The 21720-nt window shown below is 58.3% G+C and overlaps 5 protein-coding genes across 5 annotated transcripts; 3 read left to right on the top strand and 2 right to left on the bottom strand.

Annotated features, from left to right (window-relative positions):
- Positions 1-3623: 3623 nt before the first annotated feature.
- BKCO1_17000105 (uncharacterized protein) lies at positions 3624-4585 on the top strand (the record flags this gene model as incomplete). The annotated part of the gene is made up of 2 exons (XM_020271566.1): positions 3624-4060; positions 4186-4585. 2 exons carry the CDS (start codon positions 3624-3626, stop codon positions 4583-4585), a joined length of 837 nt encoding a protein of 278 aa, XP_020131627.1.
- A 1066-nt stretch (positions 4586-5651) lies between these two features.
- On the top strand, positions 5652-7979 carry BKCO1_17000104 (ran-binding protein; the record flags this gene model as incomplete). Its single annotated transcript, XM_020271565.1, has 6 exons — positions 5652-6421; positions 6479-6699; positions 6746-6876; positions 6927-7173; positions 7227-7760; positions 7819-7979. The coding sequence occupies 6 exons, from the start codon at positions 5652-5654 to the stop codon at positions 7977-7979; spliced, it is 2064 nt and encodes a 687-aa protein (XP_020131628.1).
- Positions 7980-10257: 2278 nt separating this feature from the next.
- On the top strand, positions 10258-12029 carry BKCO1_17000103 (mfs general substrate transporter; the record flags this gene model as incomplete). The annotated part of the gene is made up of 3 exons (XM_020271564.1): positions 10258-10303; positions 10403-10462; positions 10528-12029. 3 exons carry the CDS (start codon positions 10258-10260, stop codon positions 12027-12029), a joined length of 1608 nt encoding a protein of 535 aa, XP_020131633.1.
- Positions 12030-12260: 231 nt separating this feature from the next.
- Positions 12261-13903, bottom strand: BKCO1_17000102 (uncharacterized protein; the record flags this gene model as incomplete). Its single annotated transcript, XM_020271563.1, has 2 exons — positions 12261-13616; positions 13685-13903. 2 exons carry the CDS (start codon positions 13901-13903, stop codon positions 12261-12263), a joined length of 1575 nt encoding a protein of 524 aa, XP_020131634.1.
- Positions 13904-18402: 4499 nt separating this feature from the next.
- On the bottom strand, positions 18403-20736 carry BKCO1_17000101 (uncharacterized protein; the record flags this gene model as incomplete). The annotated part of the gene is made up of 1 exon (XM_020271562.1): positions 18403-20736. One exon carries the CDS (start codon positions 20734-20736, stop codon positions 18403-18405), a length of 2334 nt encoding a protein of 777 aa, XP_020131631.1.
- Between the last annotated feature and the right edge of the window lie 984 nt (positions 20737-21720).

Raw genomic sequence — 21720 nt, 5'->3', positions numbered from 1 at the left:
ACTATCTCTCAGATCTTCGATGACAACACAGTTCTCAAGAGCAGCCACTTGCTTGGAGAAGACTCTCTGGGCCCGCTTCAATCTGTTCAAATTCTGCACATTCCGCGTCTGGACGACTCGACGACTCGATGCATGCCGAAGGACTCCATTTATGCCTGAGAGGTCCAAAATTTTCAAGTACAGGTGTGTATGGACAAGCCATGTGCCCACCCTCCCCCACAACGCCAGTCTCATCTCCCGAGATACTGGTGTCTACTAGAGTAAGAAACGTGCTTTCTCCAAACAAATCAAGCCGAGGCTGTGCCAGCGTGCTGTTCAAGTTGCTATTCAAGCCAGCCCCGGACATGGAGGTCCCTATGGTGGACTGCGCATCCGACTCCATTCGCGTCAACTTCGAGATGAGCTCGGCGTGGCTTTGGACTGCAGCTCTTGGGGCCTCTCGGGAGAGACGGGACGAAGATTGTCCAAGTGCGATGGTGACCTGCGCATAGGACTAATAGCAGGACCCGTGTTCTCTTCAACGACCTTGCTCACCAAAGTCGCAGCGACCACGTCAGCTTGTACTGGAGACCTGAAACGTTTCCACTTTGCCATGCGAGGTTGCTCAACCTTCAACGGGGCTGGGCGCTTCAGCCTGGACACTGAATCTTGCCCAAGATGACTGCTGGCACGCTTTTCTGATACTGGCTCAACTTCTCTCAGGCACACGGCCTCCTGCTCTACTGCGGCGAGGTGATGATCCCTTGGGTCTCGACCTTACAGTGTACTTTGACTGCGTACGAGTCGGACTTGCAGGTCTTTCGTAGGTGCAATCACGCCAACGAGGGTCTTCTGCCATATACTCACGCTTGGGACTCCTCGAGCCACGCCTTGAGCGTTCTGAGCTCCGGGCTCTCCATTCACGCCCGGGACTTCTTCCGCGGTCGTGATAATGGCGATCATTCCTCAGATGATCGCTTCTGTAGTCTCGAACATGAAGGGACACCTGTCCTTTTATCACACTTTGGAACTCCTCGTTCGCGGTCATGTAAATCAGAGTGTGCCCTCTGACTTCGAGATGAGTCATCTCGGTCCAACCAGCGAGAACGCGCCTTCTCGCGGTGTTCACTGCGCTCCGCACTTCTCCGCCGCCGATCGTCTCGGTGTTCAGGAGCGTAGTAACTCCCTGGCGCATCTTGCTTCTGTCAGCCAACGGCACATCTGCTGCTCTCGATGATGACTGTTGGATGATGGAGCAGCTGCTCTGAGGGGAAGTGTCAGGAAGGACTTAGGGAAACGGGCTTGGCTCTCTGAGAACGGAAAGACTTGGAGAAAGACGGGCTTGGCTTTCTGAGAATGGAAGGTGCGCGGCCACCATTATCACGCCAGTCGTGATTTTAGCGAAGTACACGCGATGCGGCCACGATTTGTGTCTTTGCCTAGACGTAAAGGTCTTTCAGTACGCCGGGCAGCGAACTGGATCGAGGTTTCGGCCACACGCCTGTCTTCCAGTGCGATGATCGAAACCTCGATAGACAATTATGTGGACCTTCGAGAAAAAGCTCGCCACATAGACCCGGTACCATCACACCCGCGAGTCGAACAAAACCTCAATACCTTCGCCTTTGGGGACGCCCACGCGAAAGCTGGAAATCACACTGCCATTGCTGAGTGGTGATGAGCCGGCCTCTTTTCCTCCTCCTCCTTCTTCTCAGGCTGGCGCGTTAGTGAAGAAGTTGACGGCGCCAGCATGTTCGACGAATCTAGAGAAAGTGCTTCTCATAGCGCACTGTGGCGGGCCGAACAAGGGCCAATGCGAATACAGCACACGCGTGTGAAGAGTTCAAGCTCGGGCGAGGAGGGCAGTAAGATGGATGGGTGTGAGCGTAGCGGGAGCGTAGCGGAGGGGTTATAGCGGGAGGGTGTAGCGGATGTGTGGAAGCGCAGCGGGAGTGTAGCGGAGTGATATAGCAGAGGGGTGAGATGGATGGGTGGAAGCGCAGTAGAGGGTGAGGTGCCAGTACTTATTGTTAGCTCAGGCTAGAGCATGAGGGTAAGGTAGGCATCGCAGTGTGTGACGGAAGAAATTGACGTATAGAGATCCTTTGCGTAGGCAGTTGAAGCAAGGATGCGGACGTAGATGTAGGCTTGAACGATCTTTCTTCGTAAGCAGCTGAAGCAGATGTCCGGATGTAATTTCGCGCTGAGATGAGTTCCCGGATGGTTGGAACGCCGAAGCGAGGCTAGCGCGGCCATGATGCCTTGACATCGTGGTGAGGTCGCGCCGCCTCTGGTGCCGCACCGATGCCGTGATGCATGCGACAGCGGGCAGGGCGGGTTCAGCGCCGAAGCGTGGGCATCGGTGGTGACGATCGACGATGCGGGCATGACTACGGTGAAAGGCAGCAGCAACAGGTCGGGCGAGGGTGGAGTCTCGCGGCGGCGCAGCTGCACAGGCAACCTTGGGCGGCTGGCTGGATTGGACAGGCTGGCGGGCGTGACGCAGGAGGTGACGGGGAGGAGCGTGCGAGGTCCGGCGCAGATGCGTGGGAGGCCTCAGCCCCGGGCCAGGGACGCGGTCTCTTTGGGCGTGGCGCTGACGCAGGCCCCAACTGTCGTGTGAAGTCCAATCGCGGCGGCACTGAGCGGACGGCGATGGGAACCGGGGCGACGATGCAGCTTAGATCAGAGTGGTTGTTGGTGGCGCCGACTCGCCTAGGCCTGGGGTGATGGAACCTCGAATGTGTCATTTGGGCTGTTGATCACCGGCGGCGTTGAGGAGCACGCCAGGGCTCGCTCATCGCGCTCCGTCGGCGGCGGCCATGAGGCGCGGCGGCCCAGCTCAGAAACACCAAGGGCGAGGAATGCTGCCAAGCACTAGCTGGCGCTGCATGCGTGCCTCTGCCTCTGGTGGCGGCCCTGGTGATAGCGGGCGGCAGATAGCGGGCGGCAGAATTTTGCCTGCCCGCTCGAATTCCGGACCCCGTGCATGAGGATGGCTGAATGGAAATCTCGTAGCGCCGCAGCAGGGGCGGGAAGCGTGAGGGCGCTCGACAGGCCCGACGCACACAGTCCACTTGACTTGGCAGCTTGCGACGACGGCACCTGGAACGCAGAGCGAGCGCTCCGCCGCTCCGCCCAGCCCGCCAGCACCACCACCGCGCAGTGCAGACCGATGGAGTGCACGCAGCCGCAGTGGCAGCTGCGCGAAGGGCCGCGGGCGCGCGCGCGGTGATTGGCTTTCGCGCGTCGGGGTCACGTGCTGAATAGAGCTCCCGGTGTGATCGCAAAGACCCTAGGTCCTCAGCGAGAGGAACCCACCACAGCCCAGAGTCCATACAATGGCCGAGCCACCCGACCTCAAAGGCAAAATGCCGCGTCTCATGCCTGCCCTCCGCCTTCCCGCCGCCCACTCCCTCCTCCTCAACTATCACCATCCACCACCACCGTGATCCGCACCGCAGCCAGCTTCCCACCCCTTACGCCTCCATCCCGCCGCTGCGCTCGGGTCACACCTGACTTTGACCGATTCACCTCACCAGCCGCCCTGAGAAAGGGAGGCGCCAAATTAGCAGGCTTGCGACCGTCGGCCAACGCCCAACACGCTCGCACCACCGCATCACTCAACACCACGACGCGCCGCCATGTCGAGCTCGTCCACCACCGTCACTGTCACTGCCTCCCCAGCCTCCAGCCTCAAGATGTCGGCCAAGTCGCCCAGGTCGCAGGTCGCCGTCCTTCGCCTTGCGCCTTCGCTGCTCGCGCGCTTCCCGTCTGACGGCCCCGTCCGTAAAAACTCGCGCTCCAAGTCGTCTTCGTCGGCCACGCCCATCGACACGCCTACAGACCCCATGGTCGTAGAGCCCGCCGAGCTGCAGTCTGCCCCCGACGCCGATGCTGCATCCGCCGTCAACGGCTCCACGCCAGCCCTCGACAACAACTCGCTCGCGCCTCCGCAGAATGGTGCAAAGAGGAAGGGCATACCCGGTCCGAAGCCTGGCTCGAAGCGCACGGCTGGACAGTCCAACGACGGTACCCCCAAGCCTCGCGGCAAGCCCGGCCCCAAGAAGAAGCCTCGCGTGTAAGTCATCCTCGACCCATCAACGGAATGCGACGGCATCCTCTCGATGCACTGCATCGTGTGCCAGCACTCGCATCATTGATGGCTTCTACGTTGCCGAGACTGCGACTGACTTCAACCCACAGTGGCGAGGCTGCCGAGACCCCCATGAACGGCGTGATGCCCATCTCAGCCCAGAAGCTCGGTCCCAAAGCCAACCAAGGTGCCATCAATGCTGGTCTTCGTGCCCTCGACCGATCTGGCAAGCCCTGCCGCAAGTGGGAAAAGAAAGGATTCCAGCTCAAGAGCTTCACCGGCATCGCCTGGTCCGTCCCGACATGGCGTTCGCCGAAGAAGTCGACTGTCGACGAGAACGGCGACGTCAAGAGCGATACCACCAGCAGCAGCGAGACTGCAAAGATCAACGAGAGTAGTGCCGTGCCAAGCGAGAAGAGCAGCATCGCCGGTCTCCTGGATACTCCGAACAGGTCTCATCCGCTTGCTCATGGTGCGAGCTCACCATTGCCCGAGATGACACCCGTGTAGGGCGTTCCATTGTTTTGCTGGTAAGTTGTATTCGGTTGCCGTGATTGTTGTCGCACATCTCGTCCATCTTCATGCCATCCTAGTTTCAGTCCGCAAAATTGTCAACTGTGGGCTGCTCATCAACCCAGCCTGCTCAATTGTTCTTGTACATCACCCAAGACCCATGGCTAACACGTCAATAGATTCCCTTGCTCTACTACACTCTCAACACGCACAGAGAGAGAGAGGCCTTTTTCCTTTTTATATGTATAATATGCTTCAAGCTTTGCGTTGACACGCATTCGTTTTCAAGTTTGCGAGACGAGATTCCAAATGGGTTATTCGGGGGTCGACAGCGCTTCATGCACGGTGTTTAGGTACGGATTCAAAAACAGAGGGGAGTCAGGAGGGAGTGGTCATGATCAAAGCGAATGGCGCGTGACTTGCTCTAGCTGGATAGGGATTTGGAAGAGGTGACACGGGACAGTCATGCCGTCGGGTACGCCCAGGCTCAGATCAGGATTGGGGATACCAGGCGTTTTAGAGTATAGGCGTCAATGAATGATTCAGTTCCGACTCTGGAGAAGCGTGGGCGCGAGGCGTGCTGGGGCGACGGGCGGAGGGAGGAAGGCGCAAAGCGGCGCTGGTGCAGGTACGTGCATAGATAGTGAGTAAACAGCGGGTTCGGGCGAATCCGAGCTTGGTCCGCCCCCGCAACTGCACCCGCGTCCAGGTCGCATCACCCAACATCGATACGCCCTCAGCATCCTTCTTGTGGCCTGCGCGCGATCGGTCTTGCTGCTGAAGCTCCCAAGCGACCCGCAATGCTTATGATGATTGTGCTTGGAGCTGGCAGTGTGCAGAGCCGCCGTTGATTGACGCCGAACCACTGCCATCTCACCGACGATACCCGTAACATCACTGCCAGCATAACGCACGCCGGAAGCCTCTCCATAGGCCGGCCGCTGCACGCAGCCTGTTGAGACCCAACGTCCGCCGTCTGTCGTCTCCGAACACGTCAGCTGCGCTCGTTCAGAGAGAGAGAGCAGCTCCCGTTCGCTGCCGCGGCCGCGAGGAGTGTCAGTCCATGACGAACCGCTTCCCTCACATCCCGGGCGACGCTCCTCACGCTTCGCTCACCACCACCCCCGGCGTCGGATCAACTATGTTTCGCCGGTCATCGTACGCCTCTGTAGCCGCAGGCACGGCAAACAGCGACAGCGCACAGCCCTTCGCCCAACCCACTCGCTCAGGCGCCTTCTCCCACCTCCTCAACCAGTACTCCTCATCCCATCACCAGCCGCGCAACCATTCCAGAAACCCGTCTCGCGGCATGGACATCGACGGCCACGGCAGCCTATCCGGCTCCTACCGCGGCGCCAACCCGAATTTCAGCGCTTCCTACGGCACCGCCATGGACGCCTCCACGCCACCCTTCTTCGTCCCCTCCTACCTCAAGGGCTCGCGCCATGCGGAGCGCCTCGAGGAAGCCCACAAAGCGCGCCTGAACGCCCAGCGCGACGCGCGCTCCTCGGGCACCGGCTCGCTCTCGAGAAGCTCGTCCAGTGCCAACCTGCACAAGATGGTCCCCTCGCACCGCGGCATGACGCACGACATCATCGAACGCGCACCCCCGGCTACATACACAGAGGAGAAGGAGAGATCTTGGCCGACGCGTTGGAACGAGGAGGACAGGTCCGCAGGCCTCGAGCTGCTGAGGGAAGGCTTGGACGTCAAGTGCGGTTCCATGAGCAAAACCCATGACGAGGCGCTATCGGTCAGGACAGACCATCCCATGCCCAGGCAGTGCGGAATCTACTATTTCGAGGTCACGGTTGTCGGAAAGGGAAAGGAAGGGTCAGTAACGCGACGAGGGAATGGCGTCGACGGACGTGCGCTGACTCGGCCCTGCAGGTTGATTGGCATCGGATTCTCGGGACCAAAGGTCGCGCTTCACAGATTACCAGGCTGGGAACCTGATTCCTGGGGATACCACGGCGATGATGGATACAGCTTCTGCAGCACGTCCGCCGGCAAGAGCTATGGGCCGAAGTTCTCGATGAACGACGTCATTGGCTGTGGAATCAACTTCAGGACGAACGAGGCTTTCTTTACAAAGAACGGCCATAGAATCGGTATGTGCGATTGCTCGTGGTATCATGCTTGGCTAACTTGACCAAGGAACTGCTTTCAGAAACATCCCAGTTAGCTTGGACCTCTATCCTTCGGTTGGCGTTAAGAAGAATGGCGAGCATCTACGCGCGAATTTCGGACAAGAGCCCTTTGTTTTTGATATTGATACCGAGTACAAGGTAAGCAGCGTGTGATGGACGTAAGATTTCGTCTGCTGACCATCAAACAGAAGGAGCAGGGCGCCATACAAGCCGACATTAGCCGTACGAGTGTGGCATCCTTAAAGCCAGGAGCGGATGAAACAGCATTGATCCACGAGCTAATCGCTCAATATCTCGCCCATGACGGCTATGTCGAGACTGCCCGTGCATTTGCAGCAGAAGTACGCGAGGAGTCTCGGGCGCTCACTACAGGAGGTCCTTCGAATGTCAGAGACCTTGAGCCCGAGGAAGACATCGATGCCATCAACCGCCAGAGTACGTTTACATGCTCGTTGTCAGGCTTGTCAGGCTAACTTTGTTCCGTTTAGAAATACGTGCAGCAATCCTTGATGGGGATATTGACAAGGCTCTGAAGCTTACAACTGCATATTATCCGACGGTTCTCCAGGATAACGAGAACATTTACTTCAAGCTTCGCTGCCGCAAATTCATCGAGATGATCCGGAGATGTCAAGAACTGTCAAACCCACCTAGCAAGGGCGGGTTCAGAAGCAATGCTGGAAACAACGGCTACTCCAACTCTGGTTATGACGACGTGTTTGATGGTCAGATGGAGCTCGATGACTCGACTAACAATGTCAATAATGCAAACAACGGCGAAAGCATGGACATCACAGGAAGCGACGCGCTCAAGCTCAACGAGTTGCTCGGCGAAACTCTGCAATATGGCCAAGAGCTAAGGGGGGAATTCAGTGGGGACTCCAGACGCGAAGTTAAACGGGCGTTGGAGGACACTTTCGCGCTCATGGCATATAGCGATCCCAAGCAGAGCCCGCTCGCATACATGCTGGACCCCGACGAGAGGACTCCGGTAGCGGAGGAGCTCAACAGCGCCATCCTTGGTATGACATCACACTGGCCTTGTCTGTTGATTCTGTTCGACTGCTAACCGTTCATCAGTGAGCTTGGGCAAATCATCGAGTGCGGCATTAGAGCGCCTTGTCCAGCAGACAGAGGCGCTCGTCGAGAAATTGGCTGAAGACGGCGGACCAGGTTCCTTTGTCAATGTCCGCGGCGACTATCTCGGTGCACATGAACGCGAAAACGAACGCTACCTCTAAGATGGGGTGCTTCTAGCTTTGCGATGCTACCGGCTGTCGATAAAGTATTCGGCTGCCGGTCTTTTTTCTTTCTTTACCAAATCAGGACAAGGGGGAACCGGTGGGCAAACAGGGCGCACGGGAAATGGAAATCCCCAACGGTCATGTTATATTCCTTTCTGCTTTCATTTTTCCACCCGAGACTAGGGAAGCGCATGCGATGGCTATTCTCCACTCGCCCCAGTCTGGGTCATGGGCCGTTAAGAGGCGCGTGGTTGTTTGTGAAGCATTGGCGGGATAGCATGCTCTTTTTCTGTTCTGTGTTTCTTCTCCCTCTCTACTTGAACGGCACAGCGCAGTAATCACAGTCTCACAGCGTCACTTTCGCTCTTTTCGCTTCACGTCGCAAAGAGAAAAGGGACCGTTGCCTCCTGAGAGGAGATGCGACCACACTCCGGCGCAGCCTCGGGGGTGCTGATGCTGAAATACGAAGCAAGCCCTTTGCTGGAGGAAGGACTGACCTGAGATAGGTAGATCTATAGGTGGTCCAAATCATGCTTGCACAACGACTTATGCCATAGGATCGGTGAAGACAAGCGGTCCGCCAGCGCTCAGACGCGCAACGCTATTGTGGTCATTGCAAGTCCTGGGTCCTGACCACGGTGACACGACAGCGCGCAAGGGTACGTACGTCAGTCTGCTTTATCAGCACACGTCCACGTCGGCAGCCGAGAGTGGGCAGATGGTCTAGCCGTGCAAGCGCGGGGCGGGACCAGACACGCATTACAACCGGTCAGTGATCATGTTGCAGCTTGGCAACGGTGCATAGCCTGTTCGAATTCACTGACTGTTGCAAGCGAATTTCACCAGCTTTCACGTCTCTGTGAAAGGAAGAGGAGGTGTCTGTTAAGTCCTGAGCGTCGCTGTCCGGGTCAAGCAAGCGGCGGACTGGTCCTCTCACGACTCATATAGCCCCACAATGCTTGCGGCCGGTGATTCGAGCAAGCAGACCCGTCAACGCCAAGAAGCCTCCCCATCCTCGCCCCACCCGGGGCTCTAACTTTCGCCATCTATTACGCCACCACTTCAGTAACGGGGTCTGGTTCTCCGTAAAACAGTCCGGTCGTCGCATGCTCAGAAGGGGTGGTTCGAGACAAGCGTTCTCACGAATTGGTGTGGCTTGCACCCGCGGCCTAGGCTCTTCGGTAATGACCTCATAGAAGCCGAGTCCGCGAGGCTTTTGGCAACCGTGCTTGTGGTTCGGTTTTTTTTTTTTTTTTTTACAATACGGCGGCGGAGACGTTGGATTTGCCCAATCCTCTCGGGGCCCGCGGAGGCCGAACATCACTCAGAAGGCCCAGAAGACGAGCCACCCAGCTCCGTTCGGACGGCCCACGCGCATGGCGGATTTTCCTCTGTGGTTTTTCTGGATATGTCATCGAGACCTGTGGGTCTGGTCTCCTCTATGGACCAGCCGATAAGCCATGATGTCCTGCAGCAAACCGCCCCCCGTTTTCCCTTTCTCCTCGCCTTCTACTTACCCTTGGTCGGTGTGCGGGGTGCATGACTGCTCTCTCTCTCACGCTTCTCGACCGCTGCCCCTTACGGAGACGCACTTCTTTTGGTTACCGGTATTGTAAAGGGTGCCATATTTCCACCGCTTGTGGACTTGAACAAGGACCTTGTACTTTCTGCGCCCTTTCTCCACTACTTTCCCCACGTTTTTGCCCCGCCCCCTCCTTGTCTTGATTTGCCAACGTGCTGCTGCTTGGACTGCCTTGAATTCCACTTCCATCCTACTTCGTTCGCCCGCACACGGACAGGCCGAAAGAGTCTGGGGAAAAAATCGTTGCCGCGTCTTGCTTCACTCCACTCGAGGCCATGGCGACGTCATCATCATCATGGCTCGGCAGCCTGAAGGAGGCCGTCTTTCAGAATAGCGATAGGCCGCCCTGGCTGCTGAAGTACAGGTCGAACGCGGCCTTTATCAGCGCCACGGTGTCGATTGCCGTGTTCACGGTATGCTGCCTTGTTCATTCCTTATGCTTTCTATCTTGTACTTTCTCCCGAAGCGAAGACGATATCTTCTTACTCATTATGCGAATCGCGCTGATGACTGCCCTCTCTTTCCTTCTTTCTTTCTTTTGTGGAAATACAGTCCACCTTTTGAGGTTTCCGAGAAGCTCTCTCTTTTTCTTTTGTAGGCAACTGCTTCGCGTTTGTGAATTACTCTTCCAGGAAGCAAAGCTAAATCAACCTTTGGCAGGACATCTTCTTATACGCGGTCATCGTGCCGGTCATGCCGTACACGCTGACAGAAAAGACGGGAATCGATCCCGCTGCGGGTGAGTTTCCCACACTGTCTCCTTTTCGAACAAACACCCCCGAATTGGGATCGATCGATCCCCCAGAAACTGACTCCTTCCCCTCCTTCCCCCCCACAGTCCAACACTGGAACTCGGTCCTGATCGCCGTCTACGGCGCCGCTCTCCTCGCCTTTTCACGTACGCAACCATCTCTCTCTCTCCCTCTCTCTCCCCACCTCCACGCTGACACGCACAACGAACAGCCATCTGCGGCCACATCGCCGACCGCACAACCACGCGCCGCCTCCCCCTCCTCGGCGGCCTCGCCGCCCTCGCCGGCGCCACCGTCATGCTCAACGTCGGCTCCTCGATGGCGGTGCTCGTGGCCGGCCGCGTGCTGCAGGGCGCGTCGGCCGCCGTCGTGTGGGTCGTCGGGCTGGCGCTGCTGGTCGACACGGTGGGGCGGCAGGGGCGCGTCGGGCTGGCGATGGGGTGGGTGAGCGCGGCCATGAGCCTGGCGGTGCTGGTGGCGCCGTTGTTGGGCGGGGTGGTGGTGGAGAGGGCGGGGTATGGCGGCGTGTTTGCGATGGCGTATGCGCTTTTGGGGGTGGATGTGGGGTTGAGGGTGGTGTTGGTGGAGAGGAGGGTGGCGGCGAGGTGGGAGGGGGGTGGGGGTGGATGTGGATGTGCTGGCGGAGGTGGGAGGGGTGGGGTTGTGGTGACGGCGGCAGCGACGCCGGAAGAGCGCTGCTGCTGCTGCTGCTGCTGTGGAGGAGGACGAGGAGGAAGCGGTGGAGACGATGGTGACGATAAGAAGAAGGAAGAGGAGGAGGACGACGAGGGGAAAGAGAAGAGCGCGGAGGACATTTCCCCGGTTTCCAACCAATCCGCACAGGATGAAGACCCGGAAAAGCAGCAGCAGCCACCACCACAAAAACAACAGCAACAGCAACAAACCGCCCGCCCATGCCCCCACCACCACCACCACCACCGCCCTACCACCACATCCTCCCACCAGTCCCGCCCCCAGCCCCGCCGCCGCCTCCGCCTCCGCGACCGCCTCCCCCCAACCCTCTCCCTCCTCCTCTCCCGCCGGCTCTGCGCCTCCCTCTGGTCCACGCTCGTCGTCTCGATCCTCATGTCCAGCCTGGACGCCGTGATCCCGCTCTACGTGCGGCAAACCTTCCACTGGGGCCCCACGGGCGCGGGGCTCATCTTCCTGCCCGTCGTGATCCCCTCGTTCCTCGCGCCCGCCTTCGGGCGGCTCGCGGACCACCACCAGCGCGGCGCCGCCACGACGTGCTCGTGCTCGCCGCGCTGGCTCACCGCCGCGGGCTTCGTGGCCGCGTGCCCGTGCTGGGTGCTGGCGCGGCTGGTGGTGCGCGACGCGCTGGCGCACAAGGCGCTGCTGTGCGCGCTGCTGGCCGGCTTGGGGGTCGCCCTCGCGGCTGTCATGCCCTGCGTCATGGCGGAGATTACGCTCGTCGTGGCGGAAAAGGAGAGAGCGGTGCCGGGCAGGTTTGGGAAGATGGGCGCGTATGCTCAGGCGTATGGGCTGTTTAATATGGCGTGGGCGGCGGGCGCGCTGGTGGGGCCGATTTGGGCGGGGTATGTGAAGGAGCGGGCGGGGTGGGGGACGATGGGGTGGAGTTTGGGGTTGTTGGCGGCGGTTAGTGCGGTGCCGGCGGTGCTGTGGACTGGTGGGTGGGTGTTTGGGAAGGGGGAGGAGAGGAGGGTTGAGGGAGGTGGGGAGGGGAGGGCTTGAGAAGGGAGGGGGGGGATTGGGTATGGCGATTCATGAGGAGGATGGCGGTGGCCGTCATACGGTTCTTGGACTCACTTGAAGCTGAAACGAAAGAAAACAATGTCAAAACTTCAACATTTGGGAAGAGGTAATGAAATCTGATTTCCTTTATGGCAGAACCCTGTCGTCTCCCAATCCCCATGCTAGAGACCACCCACTCCACCTTCCCTCACCCCCTTCCCCTAAGTCCCTTCACTCATCCTCATCATCCTCCCCACCATACGTCCGCCTCCTGCCCGCAGGCGGAACACCACCAACCCGACGAGGCGGCTGAAAAGCCGGAGGCGGACCCATTCCCGTCATGGGCCTGCTTCCCCCCGGCACCAGCAATCCGCTACCAAACAACGACGACGACGGCGGCACAGGCGCCGCAGAACCCAGCCCCAACAGGCGACGACCAGGCCTGTACCTCTCCGGATCGACCACCGGCCCTCCCTCCCTGAACGGCGGAGCCTCCGACGGCGCCCGCATCCAGTCCGCGTCGTAATCCACAACCGGCAAATTCCCCACCACCAACCACCGCTGCGGCCTCTGCGGGCCCGTCCTCCACCCTGCATCTTCCTCCCCCATCCGCGGCATCACCACCGCGCCCTCGCACCCCCCGCACCAAAACGCAAACGGCCGCCACGCCCGCAGCACCGGCGCCCTCCCGCACCGACAATACGGCACCACCACCACCGCCGCCGCGACGTGCCTCCCCGCCCGCTCGTCGTCCGACCACCCCCCACCGGCCGGCCCGTGGTGCCGCTCGCGGTACGCCAGCCAGCGCCGCGCTACCCTTTCCGCGCCCGCGTTTTGGTGCTGCAGGCAGAGACCCCCGAAGGCGCCGTCGTCGCTGCTGCAGCGACACCCGTTGTGCGCGCTGCCGTGGCGGGCGAGCGCGGCGATGGCGCAGCACTCGCACATGGCGACGAGCGGGCCTTGGGTGAGGATCATGCGGGCGAGGGGGGAGCAGTGGTGCGGTTGCGCGCGCTCGCAGGGGGCGCAGACGAGGTGGGTGTAGGTCGGGGAGGCGAGGGGGTGCAGGTGGCGGTGAGGGCAGATGAAGTAGGGGGAAGGAGGGGCGGTGGTGGTGGTGGTTTCTTCGTTGTTGTTGTCGTCGTCGTCGGCGTCGTCGGCGTCGGCGTGCGCGTCGCGGTTGTGCTGCTCGTCGCAGAGGACGGCGCGGCGGGCGAGGGGCCCGGCGGAGGCGTGGGCGGCGGGCGCGGTGGGCGAGAGAAGCCAGGCCCAGTAGGGGCGGCTGAGGTTGAGGCGCGCGCGGCCTGTGTGCACGATGGTGCCGGCGGATGCTTTCAGGCAGTTGTTGTTCTTGCGGAACTCGCCTGGGAGGTTTTGGCCTAGCCAGCTGCGCATGACGGTCTTGTCGCGCCGGATGCCTGCCGCTGACGGGTGGATGAGGAGTTGCGATTGCCGCAGCTGCTGGGGCGTCATGGCTGAGTCGGGCAGCGGGGGCATGGCGAAGAGGTGTGCCTCTTGGATGGGGGTGAGGTGCAGCGTCGGCATCGTGCGCGGGTCGAAGAGGGGCTGGTGTGAGCCGTCGGAGCGGCGCTGGTGGGGGATGGGTGGTCAGTGGCTTGTTTCCTTGGAGGAACTGTAGGTGGTGAGGGAGGACTTACGATGTAGTACTCTTGACGTGCAGGAAGGCCGTATGGCGAGATGTGCTGGTTGGCCGAGGGGAGCTGGCCAAAGGATCGCATGTGCTCAACATGTCCTGGAGGGTAACGGGTGGCCTGCGATGTGGAATCGCGTTGGCCAGAGAGGTTGGACTGGTTGCGATGAGGGGCCGACATGATGTTAAAGCTGCGAAGGATCGTGTTAGTGGGCTGGCCGTTCATGGTGGGCAACATTTGAGAGATAGAGAGTAGGTGTAGGTGGACTGCGGATATGGCTTACTGTTGTATGCAAGGGGTTGAAGAGGATTGCTGTGCTTGCGCGTATATACGTGCGGCAGTCAAGGATGAATCAAAGCTTGGAAGAGTAAAGTTGACGTCGAATGCGCTTGACTCAAGGTGGGAGGTTGAAGGAGGGAGTGTGATGGTGGGAGGCTGGAAGATTTTATGCCTATCCGCCTCATGAAGTGCCTAAGCGAAGCAGACCAGCCTCGTGCAGCTCTTGCAGGGCTCTTACCGCATGAGGCAATCCTGTATATCACGGGCGACCTCTAATGTGGGGTTTCGTGACCCAAAGAGCAGAACAATACGATTGTGCATGGAACTCATGAGGCATTCAGTGCCGGATCAGGCCGTGCACTGCTAAAACGGTTGCCTAGAAGGGGTGACAACTGCCCAACAAAGGCAGTACAGCACGATCATCGGACGCCCTCCCTGTGTGTTAAAGAGCATGGGGCGCACTTTCACGGTCTTATGCAGTGGTAACAGGCGCAAGTGGAGCCGCAATCAACTTTCTATACGTCATAGGTTCTTGTGCCACTACCGCAGAATTTCTTTTGTCACCTGCAGGATTTTCTTGGCTCACACTTGTGACTGTGGAAATATTGTCATAGCTGAGAGGTGATTGCTGGAAGCATGACCGATGGCACTGTCGCTGCAAACCCTCGCATCATGCGCAGAGCACGGCCAGAGGATAGTCAACACTGAAGAGCATTGCGACGTCCTCTGATAGAGTAGGCCAACCTCCCACCCAAAGTCATGGGAAAATGTCTAAAGAAATATGTGGGCGCCCAGAGTTCCTGAATATCTAAGCTATGCATCTCTTGCGATCTTCCAACCTTGGGGCCTCAACCGTCTGGTGGTACGCTTTATCGCTGGAGCTCAAAGTCAGCTAAACAGGTTCGAAGCCATCCGAAACTATCATTGTAGTTACAGTGAAGATGTTTGGTATCTAGGGCAGAGAGATTTCTTACTGTGTGGCTTGTGTGCATGTTACTCGTGGCAAAGCGCGGCGCTTCCGGTATGGTGCTGCAAAGACTACTCAATTCGCTTTTTCTCGCGCTTCTCAGATAGCGATTGCAACAGCCGATAGTGCAGGAACATAATGTATATTTAAACAAGCAGGATTAGAAAGAAGAGAAGAGCTAGCAGACAAAGTATGCCTAGCAATGTAGTCGGAACGACGTGGCGGTGCTCAAACCACATGGTGACTTCGAAAGGCAGAATCCCGGTGCGCGAATGTGTGAGAGGATGAGTGGCCTGTTATTTGAGCGCTATTGTTCAGCGAAAAGAGGTTCTGTCTGTAATTTTCAATTAAGTGAGGTGAAAACAAACATGGGCCCAGCTACGTGGAGCCAGACACGTATGCAGGCATCCTTGCATCGAACGCGCCAGAGCTTTCTGCTTTTTCGACAAATCAACATCAGCACATGGGAACCAATTACACCATACTACGAGACTTGACCAATCCAGGCGCAATTGATGGATGGGTACAATGCGCTCCCTTGACGAACTGCTCGACCGTAAGATTTGCTACTAGGAGGTGATGACGGAGGTCGCAACGGTCTAGCGCACCAATTATGCGAAGAACAGGTCACCACAGGTTGATATCCGCTTCTGCTAAGTCATCAAGTCTTGTTTGAAATTGTGTTATGTCTTGCTTCGAAGGCCGATTCTCAATGCGACGGTTGAAAGCGGTGCGTCCGATGACAGTAAAGAAAACGCTGCACGTCAAAATCTCCCCAATACCCATACGGAATATAACAATGTCTATCAGTGGGCCTAGGAGCCGCACCGTAATGACAGCATCACTATTTATCCGCCGCGCTGTTGCATACCGCGTTATCGTTTCCCGCCTCAAGACATCGGCATCCCCGGTTGCCAGAGGTCGTTCGGCCAAGGTCGCGGCGAGCCACGTACGCTTGAAGGAGGCCAGGAAGTGCGCCAGAGATGTGGTTTTGGGTGTCGTGGGCGGAGGCGGAGGCGGACGTGGAGGTGGAGGTGGAGGTGGAAGCGGTGATGGCGGAGGATCGGTCAGTGCGGTCGCTGTTGTTTGAGGACTGTTCTTGCTGCGGAAGGTGGCATGAAAGCTGCTGTTATGAGAATTAGTATTTTTTCTGTAAGGATAGCATGGTTTCAGTGGTCGTGCTGCTGATTTTGCTGCTGCGGAGGAAGAGACGGCGGCGGATGGTCTGCATCGTTGACAGAGGCAGGGATCCGTGTCGCAGGAGATGATTTAGTGCCTGGCGGATGGTATCTGGTGTCAAGAAGGACCTTTGGCCGTCATAGGTATGCGTTGTTGCGTTCGAAAGGTTGTGAGCTACGGCTTCGCGCTTTGGGCTTGTTTGACTTGCCCGATGATATCTGGTCCATCTCTAAAGGTTGAGCCGTCCGTATGGCAAAGTATGGGTGGTGCGGTTGTTTGATCATCATTAAATTTGCGCCATTGGAGATATTCGTCACCGGCGCTGAGCGTCATGTGTGCCGCATCAAGGTTGGATAGTTGGCTGGTGGTGGAGACTGGAGGATGCTCAACACTTCGCCTGACGAGACTGGTATGTACGCACTGCACGATGGCCGGTGATCTCTTTATCGCTTACAATCACTGAGCGCACCTCTGATCTTGGGTCCATCGGTACGGTCGGATCGTTGGGCCGGGTAGGTTGCGTCGTAGAGTGCCGCTGTCGCTTCGAAGCCCGCAAGATTGACCACCACTCTCCGATCCGACTACGGCCTTTAGTCCACCCGTTTCTGCAGCAGAACAGCCAGTAATGCATTGTCTCAGTACAACTCCGCCGATGAACTCCGCCATTGACATTTCCAATTTTGCTCTTAGCGACAAGTGATGCTCGCAGCGCCACATCTGTCATCATGCACTCCCAAAACAACCCTGGTCGCGTCCAAGAAACACACTTTAAGATGATCACAAAAGCTGACAGTCCCTCTCATCCAACTAGTAAGCGCCATCACCCCCTCAGCGCCCCAGCCCGCCAACCGGCCGCCCACGCGCCGAACGCCAGCTCAGCGTCGCATGCCCGCCGCCCATCAGGAAGCCGGCCTTTTACATTCTCTTTACCCACAACGCAAAGATAAATTGGGCGCCATGAGCCTACATCATCAAACAGATCAGCTTTACCTATGCGACGAGCAGGCTGAGTGCTCCGTAACAGATATATGTCTCTGCCAGTGCAGTCTTCAATACCAGGAAACACTAATTCAGCCACGGAAAAGCTTTTGCGCATACAGTCAAGCTGCCGAGGGGCCCATAAGAGATGCTGTTCGGGGCGAGGGGAGTAGTTCAAAATTATCTAAAAATATCTCGGACAGGCATCCAACAACCTCTGCGGAATGATTGCGGAGGAGGGAGAGGCGCAGAAGGCCACTTGTATGCTCGCTGAATACTTGGCATCATGCGCGCGGTAGTATGACGTAATGAATTGCATTCTTCCTGTCACAGAAGCCTCCCTAGTTTGAATGACATCAATTTTAATTGGCCAGGCTATGCAGTTGCGCTAAGTGAACAGGCGAAACGACACGTTCTCCTCAACCCTTTTACTGTACTTCAATATTTGATCCGGCGGAGCCCTCTCCGTCAAGCCGTAAGTGCGAGCTTTAAAGATCCAACAGACTCGCAGGAGATGCGTTCCGGGTCAAAAAAGGCGGACATGCTAAGCAATCACGACTCTACACTGATTTGAATGCCTGAGCAGTTGCCGTCGACAGAACTGGCTTAAGTATCGCTTAGGCATTAAATCACTCCCTCTATATGTGCGACGCATGGAAGTGCTTCATCCTTCACATCATATCCATGGACAGTGCTTTCTCGTCAAGTATATCGTGTTTTGTGGCTTTTTACTTTTCTGTCTACTCTTGCTATTAACGCGCTCTTTCTGCGCCTGTCTATCTCTCGATCCCTAGCCGCAAGCCCTCCACTATCAGAACAGGAAAAGAATAGAGACTGGAAGCAAAAACCATGCTGCCTGCAAACTAACAACAAGAGGAGGAGGAGATGGTCCCAGATGTAGTGTCCCAACCATCAAGCCACTACCAAGTTGAGAGCCGAAAGCCGAAAGCAGAAGATGGAATAAGAAGAAGGTAAGCAAGTAAAAGTCCGTCAGTCAACAGCAAACCTCACCGTAAGAAGTCACGAAGTCTACGTCGGTCGCATATGTATCAACTGTCATTGAGCAGCATCGCAGGGTATATGGATGCTGTGTAAACGCCACCATCGCCGTCGCTAATAGAATAGGAAAGAGAAAGCAAAAGAAGAAGAAGAAAGCAAGAAAGCCACAAAGACACCCAAATAGAATCCAGCCGAAAACCCTTCCCCCAGCCAAACAGCAAACCCAGCAAAGAACGAAATCCCACACCGTCGCATCATCCATCGCAAACAAACCCCCCACACTCAACCACCAGCACGCACCTCATCCACCACCACCCTCCCTTCACACCTCCTCGTCCTCCTTGTCCTCCTCCTCGCTCTCACCACGCACAACACCATCATCGCCGCCGCCGCTGAAAATTCCTGCAGACTCAGCCGGTAGGTGACGATCAAAGTACGCGCTGCGCATCCGCTTGATCGGCCGCTCGGAGGTCCTGTCGTCCGGAGCAGCAGCGGTGGTGGGGCTGCTGCTGCTGCTGCTGCTGCTGCTCATGGGAGCATCTATGGCACCAGGGGAAGAGGAGCCAGAGGCGCGCTTGCGCTTGGTGCTCTTCTTCTCGCCGGGCTCCTGCTGCTGCTGCTCGGTCGTGGTGTCGGTTGGCGTGGGGAAAGTAGTGGTAGTGGTGGGAGCGGTGGACGGGTCCATGGCGCCGGCGAGGTTCAGGTGGTACTCCTCTTCAGGAGTGAGGCCGTTGTCGGCAACGTCGTCAATGGTCGTCGTCACCGGAGTGTCGTCGTGCTGTTCGACGTCGGCGTCGTTGGAAGCCGCCAGCTCGTCGTCAGCAGCAGCAGCATCGCTGCCGCCAGAGCCAAAGTCGGACTCGACGTCCTCGGGCCGTTGGTTCGCAGCGAACTGCTTGAAGATGTCCACCCAGCGCGGGTTCCAGTCCCCCTTCTGCTCCAGCATGGGCAGCGAGCGCGCAACGGGCTGTCCTAGGTTCTCGACGAAGGACTGCGGCTCCTCGCAGACGGACTGCCACCTGCTACCCTCCTCCAGGTCCATGGTCTCGTCAGGAGCCGGAATGACGACCTCCTGTTCGCATTGGATGCAGCTGTATGCGAAGTGAGTCGGGACAGGCGGCGGGAAGTTCGTCCTGCAGTTGGGGCAGACGGGAGTGACTTCGGGGTAGATGAAGTCCTCGTCGCCGGCAGCCTCCTTCTTGTCCGCCTTCCTGTGCAGCTTGTTGTAGATGCGGAGGGCCGGGTGGTCGCCCTTGGGCTGGTTTTTCTTGACGTAGGCGTCGCGGACGTCGGCCAGCTCCTCCAGGTGCTCGATACGATGGTTGAGGCAGCGCCGCTCCTGGTCGCAGGCGCAGCCATTGAAACCGAAGCCGTATTGGTCGACGGCAAGGAGGGAGCAGTCCTGGCACAAGGGGACGAGGGCGCCGTGGAAGTGGCCATCGCCGGCCTTGGGGGTCAGGTGGTAAAGTTGCTCGTCGTCGCATGCCACGCAGATGGCAAAGTCGTGATCCTCCCAGGTGTGGACCTCTTCCAGGACGAGCTTGTCGGTGATCTTCGCTTTCCTGGCTGTCCACCGTGCGCTGTTGCGGCGATTCCTCGTCTTCTTCGTCGCCTTGGACTTCCCCTTCTTCTTGCCCGACTCGTCCTCAGACTCGTCGTCACTCTCGTCCTCGCCGGCCTCCTGCCCCTGCTGCTGGTCAGACTCCAGCTCCCTGCGGCGCAGCTTCATGTACAAGTCGAGATGTGACTTGCGACTCTCGCAGCACGTGAAGCCGTCTGGGTGCTCGCCATCATTCGCATGGCGATGAAGGCCAAAGTTCTCATCACAGCGAACAACCTGTCGATCAGTAATGTCGACCGGCTCCTTGACCGACTCGCCCGGCATGCCGTCATCCCACAAGAACTTGACAAAGTCCGGCTGGAGGTTCAACTCGTTGACCCCATGCTCCGGCCTCGACCAGTCGCCAAACTTCTTCTTGCCGCCATCGGCACCCCCCTTCTTCTTCCCCTCACCCTTCTTGTCCTTGCCAGCAGCACCGCCAGCAACAGGCCCGTCCCTGATCGGCCTCTTGGAAAACAACTCAATGCCGCAGCTAGTCCGCATGCGCGTATTGTTGTTCTTGAACGCAAACGGCATCCGGCGGTTCATCCACGACCGCTCCATGGTCATCGTCGCGCTATCGCGCGCCTGCCTGATGGCCTTGCGCGGCGGGTGCGCAAGCAGCCACGCCGCCCCGCGGTATGAGGGGAGCAGCCGTGCCTTCTCTTCCGCACGTCGCCGCTTCTCCATGAGCTCCTGGCTGCGCGTGTCGATGGCGGCGGTGGCGGCAATGGATGTGGATGTGCCAGCGGCGGCAGCAGCACCCTTCTTGCTCTTCGTCGACTTGGTGTGCGAGCGCTTCGTCGGCTCGCCGAGGTCGAGGGTGTCGGAGGCCAGGTCCGAAGCGGCGTCTATGGCATCGTCGTCGGCGGCGGCGGAAGCGTCGGAGCCGCCGGTGTAGGCGTCGTCCGAGTCAGATTCGGGGTATGAGGGTAAAGATGGCACCATGTCGGACGAGGAGTTGTCCGAACTATCGCTATTGGAGTCCTGTTCCGGCTTGGGGACAGGCGCCGGCTTCGCGGCGATGCGGGTGGATCTTCTGCGTCCGCCGGCCATTGTTGATGAAGGAATGATGAGGGAGTGATGAGGAGCTGGAAGTTGATTGAACGAGGGTCTGCGTGTCAGTAAGCAAAGTCTGAGGTCTTGCAGGTAGAAGCCAACAGCGCGAAACGGAAGTGTGTGCGTGGTAGATAACTTGATGTCAAGATCAGGTGGGTGGGTGTGGAGCAGGGAAAGCCAAGGACAGGTGGAACGTTAAAAGCCGGCTGGCCTGTACACTGTACAGTGGTGCCAGTGGCGATGTGTTAGGAGGCGGGTGGGGTGGTGTTGGTGGCCGGGTGTTTAGGGGGCATGTGGGCAATGGATGAAGCTGCAGTGAATGGGCTAAGGGCCTTAGACGGGGTGGAGGAGAGCAAAGGCAAAGAAAAGATGGAAGCTTACTTGAAACCCGGTGTTGAGGAAGTTGACCTGCTTGGGCCGGTGGAGCTGGCGCAGGTGGGTGGACGGTCGCAGGGTGGGTTGAAAGGCTGCGGATTGAGTATGAAGGGGAGGATTGAGGGTCGATTCAAGAATGGGAATCGGGAAGAGCTTGAGAGCCGTCGAAGCAGTCCAGTAAGCTGAATGGCTTGTGAGGATCAAGTGTAAGGTCTTGGGAGAGAGATGGAAAGAGAGGAACGAGGGAGGGTTGGCGGCAGCCAGCAGAGTTGAAATAGGTCTGGCCAGCAGTGACGGAAACTGAGCACGCGCCTGGTGGCAGATGGGGGGGCTCTGCGCTGTCTAGAGCAGCCTTGATTGGACGCACGTCTTCCCAGACAGGCAAGTCTTGGCCACTGTCCACGCCCGTGGCGGGCTGCCCACTCACTCACTCCGCGCGGAACGGGCCGCAGCTGGTACCCACGGTGGGAGACCGGGCAGACGCGTATGGCAGACGCGTCTGCGCCCTCGCCGACGCGTCCCCCGAGGAGCTGGTGGATTGTGGAGAGAGGTATATAGAGCCGCCATGCTTACGCTCTTCAAACGCGTCGTCGCAGAACCGCTTTG

Source organism: Diplodia corticola (assembly GCF_001883845.1).
Source record: "Diplodia corticola strain CBS 112549 chromosome Unknown scaffold17, whole genome shotgun sequence".
Lineage (NCBI taxonomy): Eukaryota > Fungi > Ascomycota > Dothideomycetes > Botryosphaeriales > Botryosphaeriaceae > Diplodia > Diplodia corticola.
This window is presented reverse-complemented; position numbering and strand designations above follow the sequence as displayed.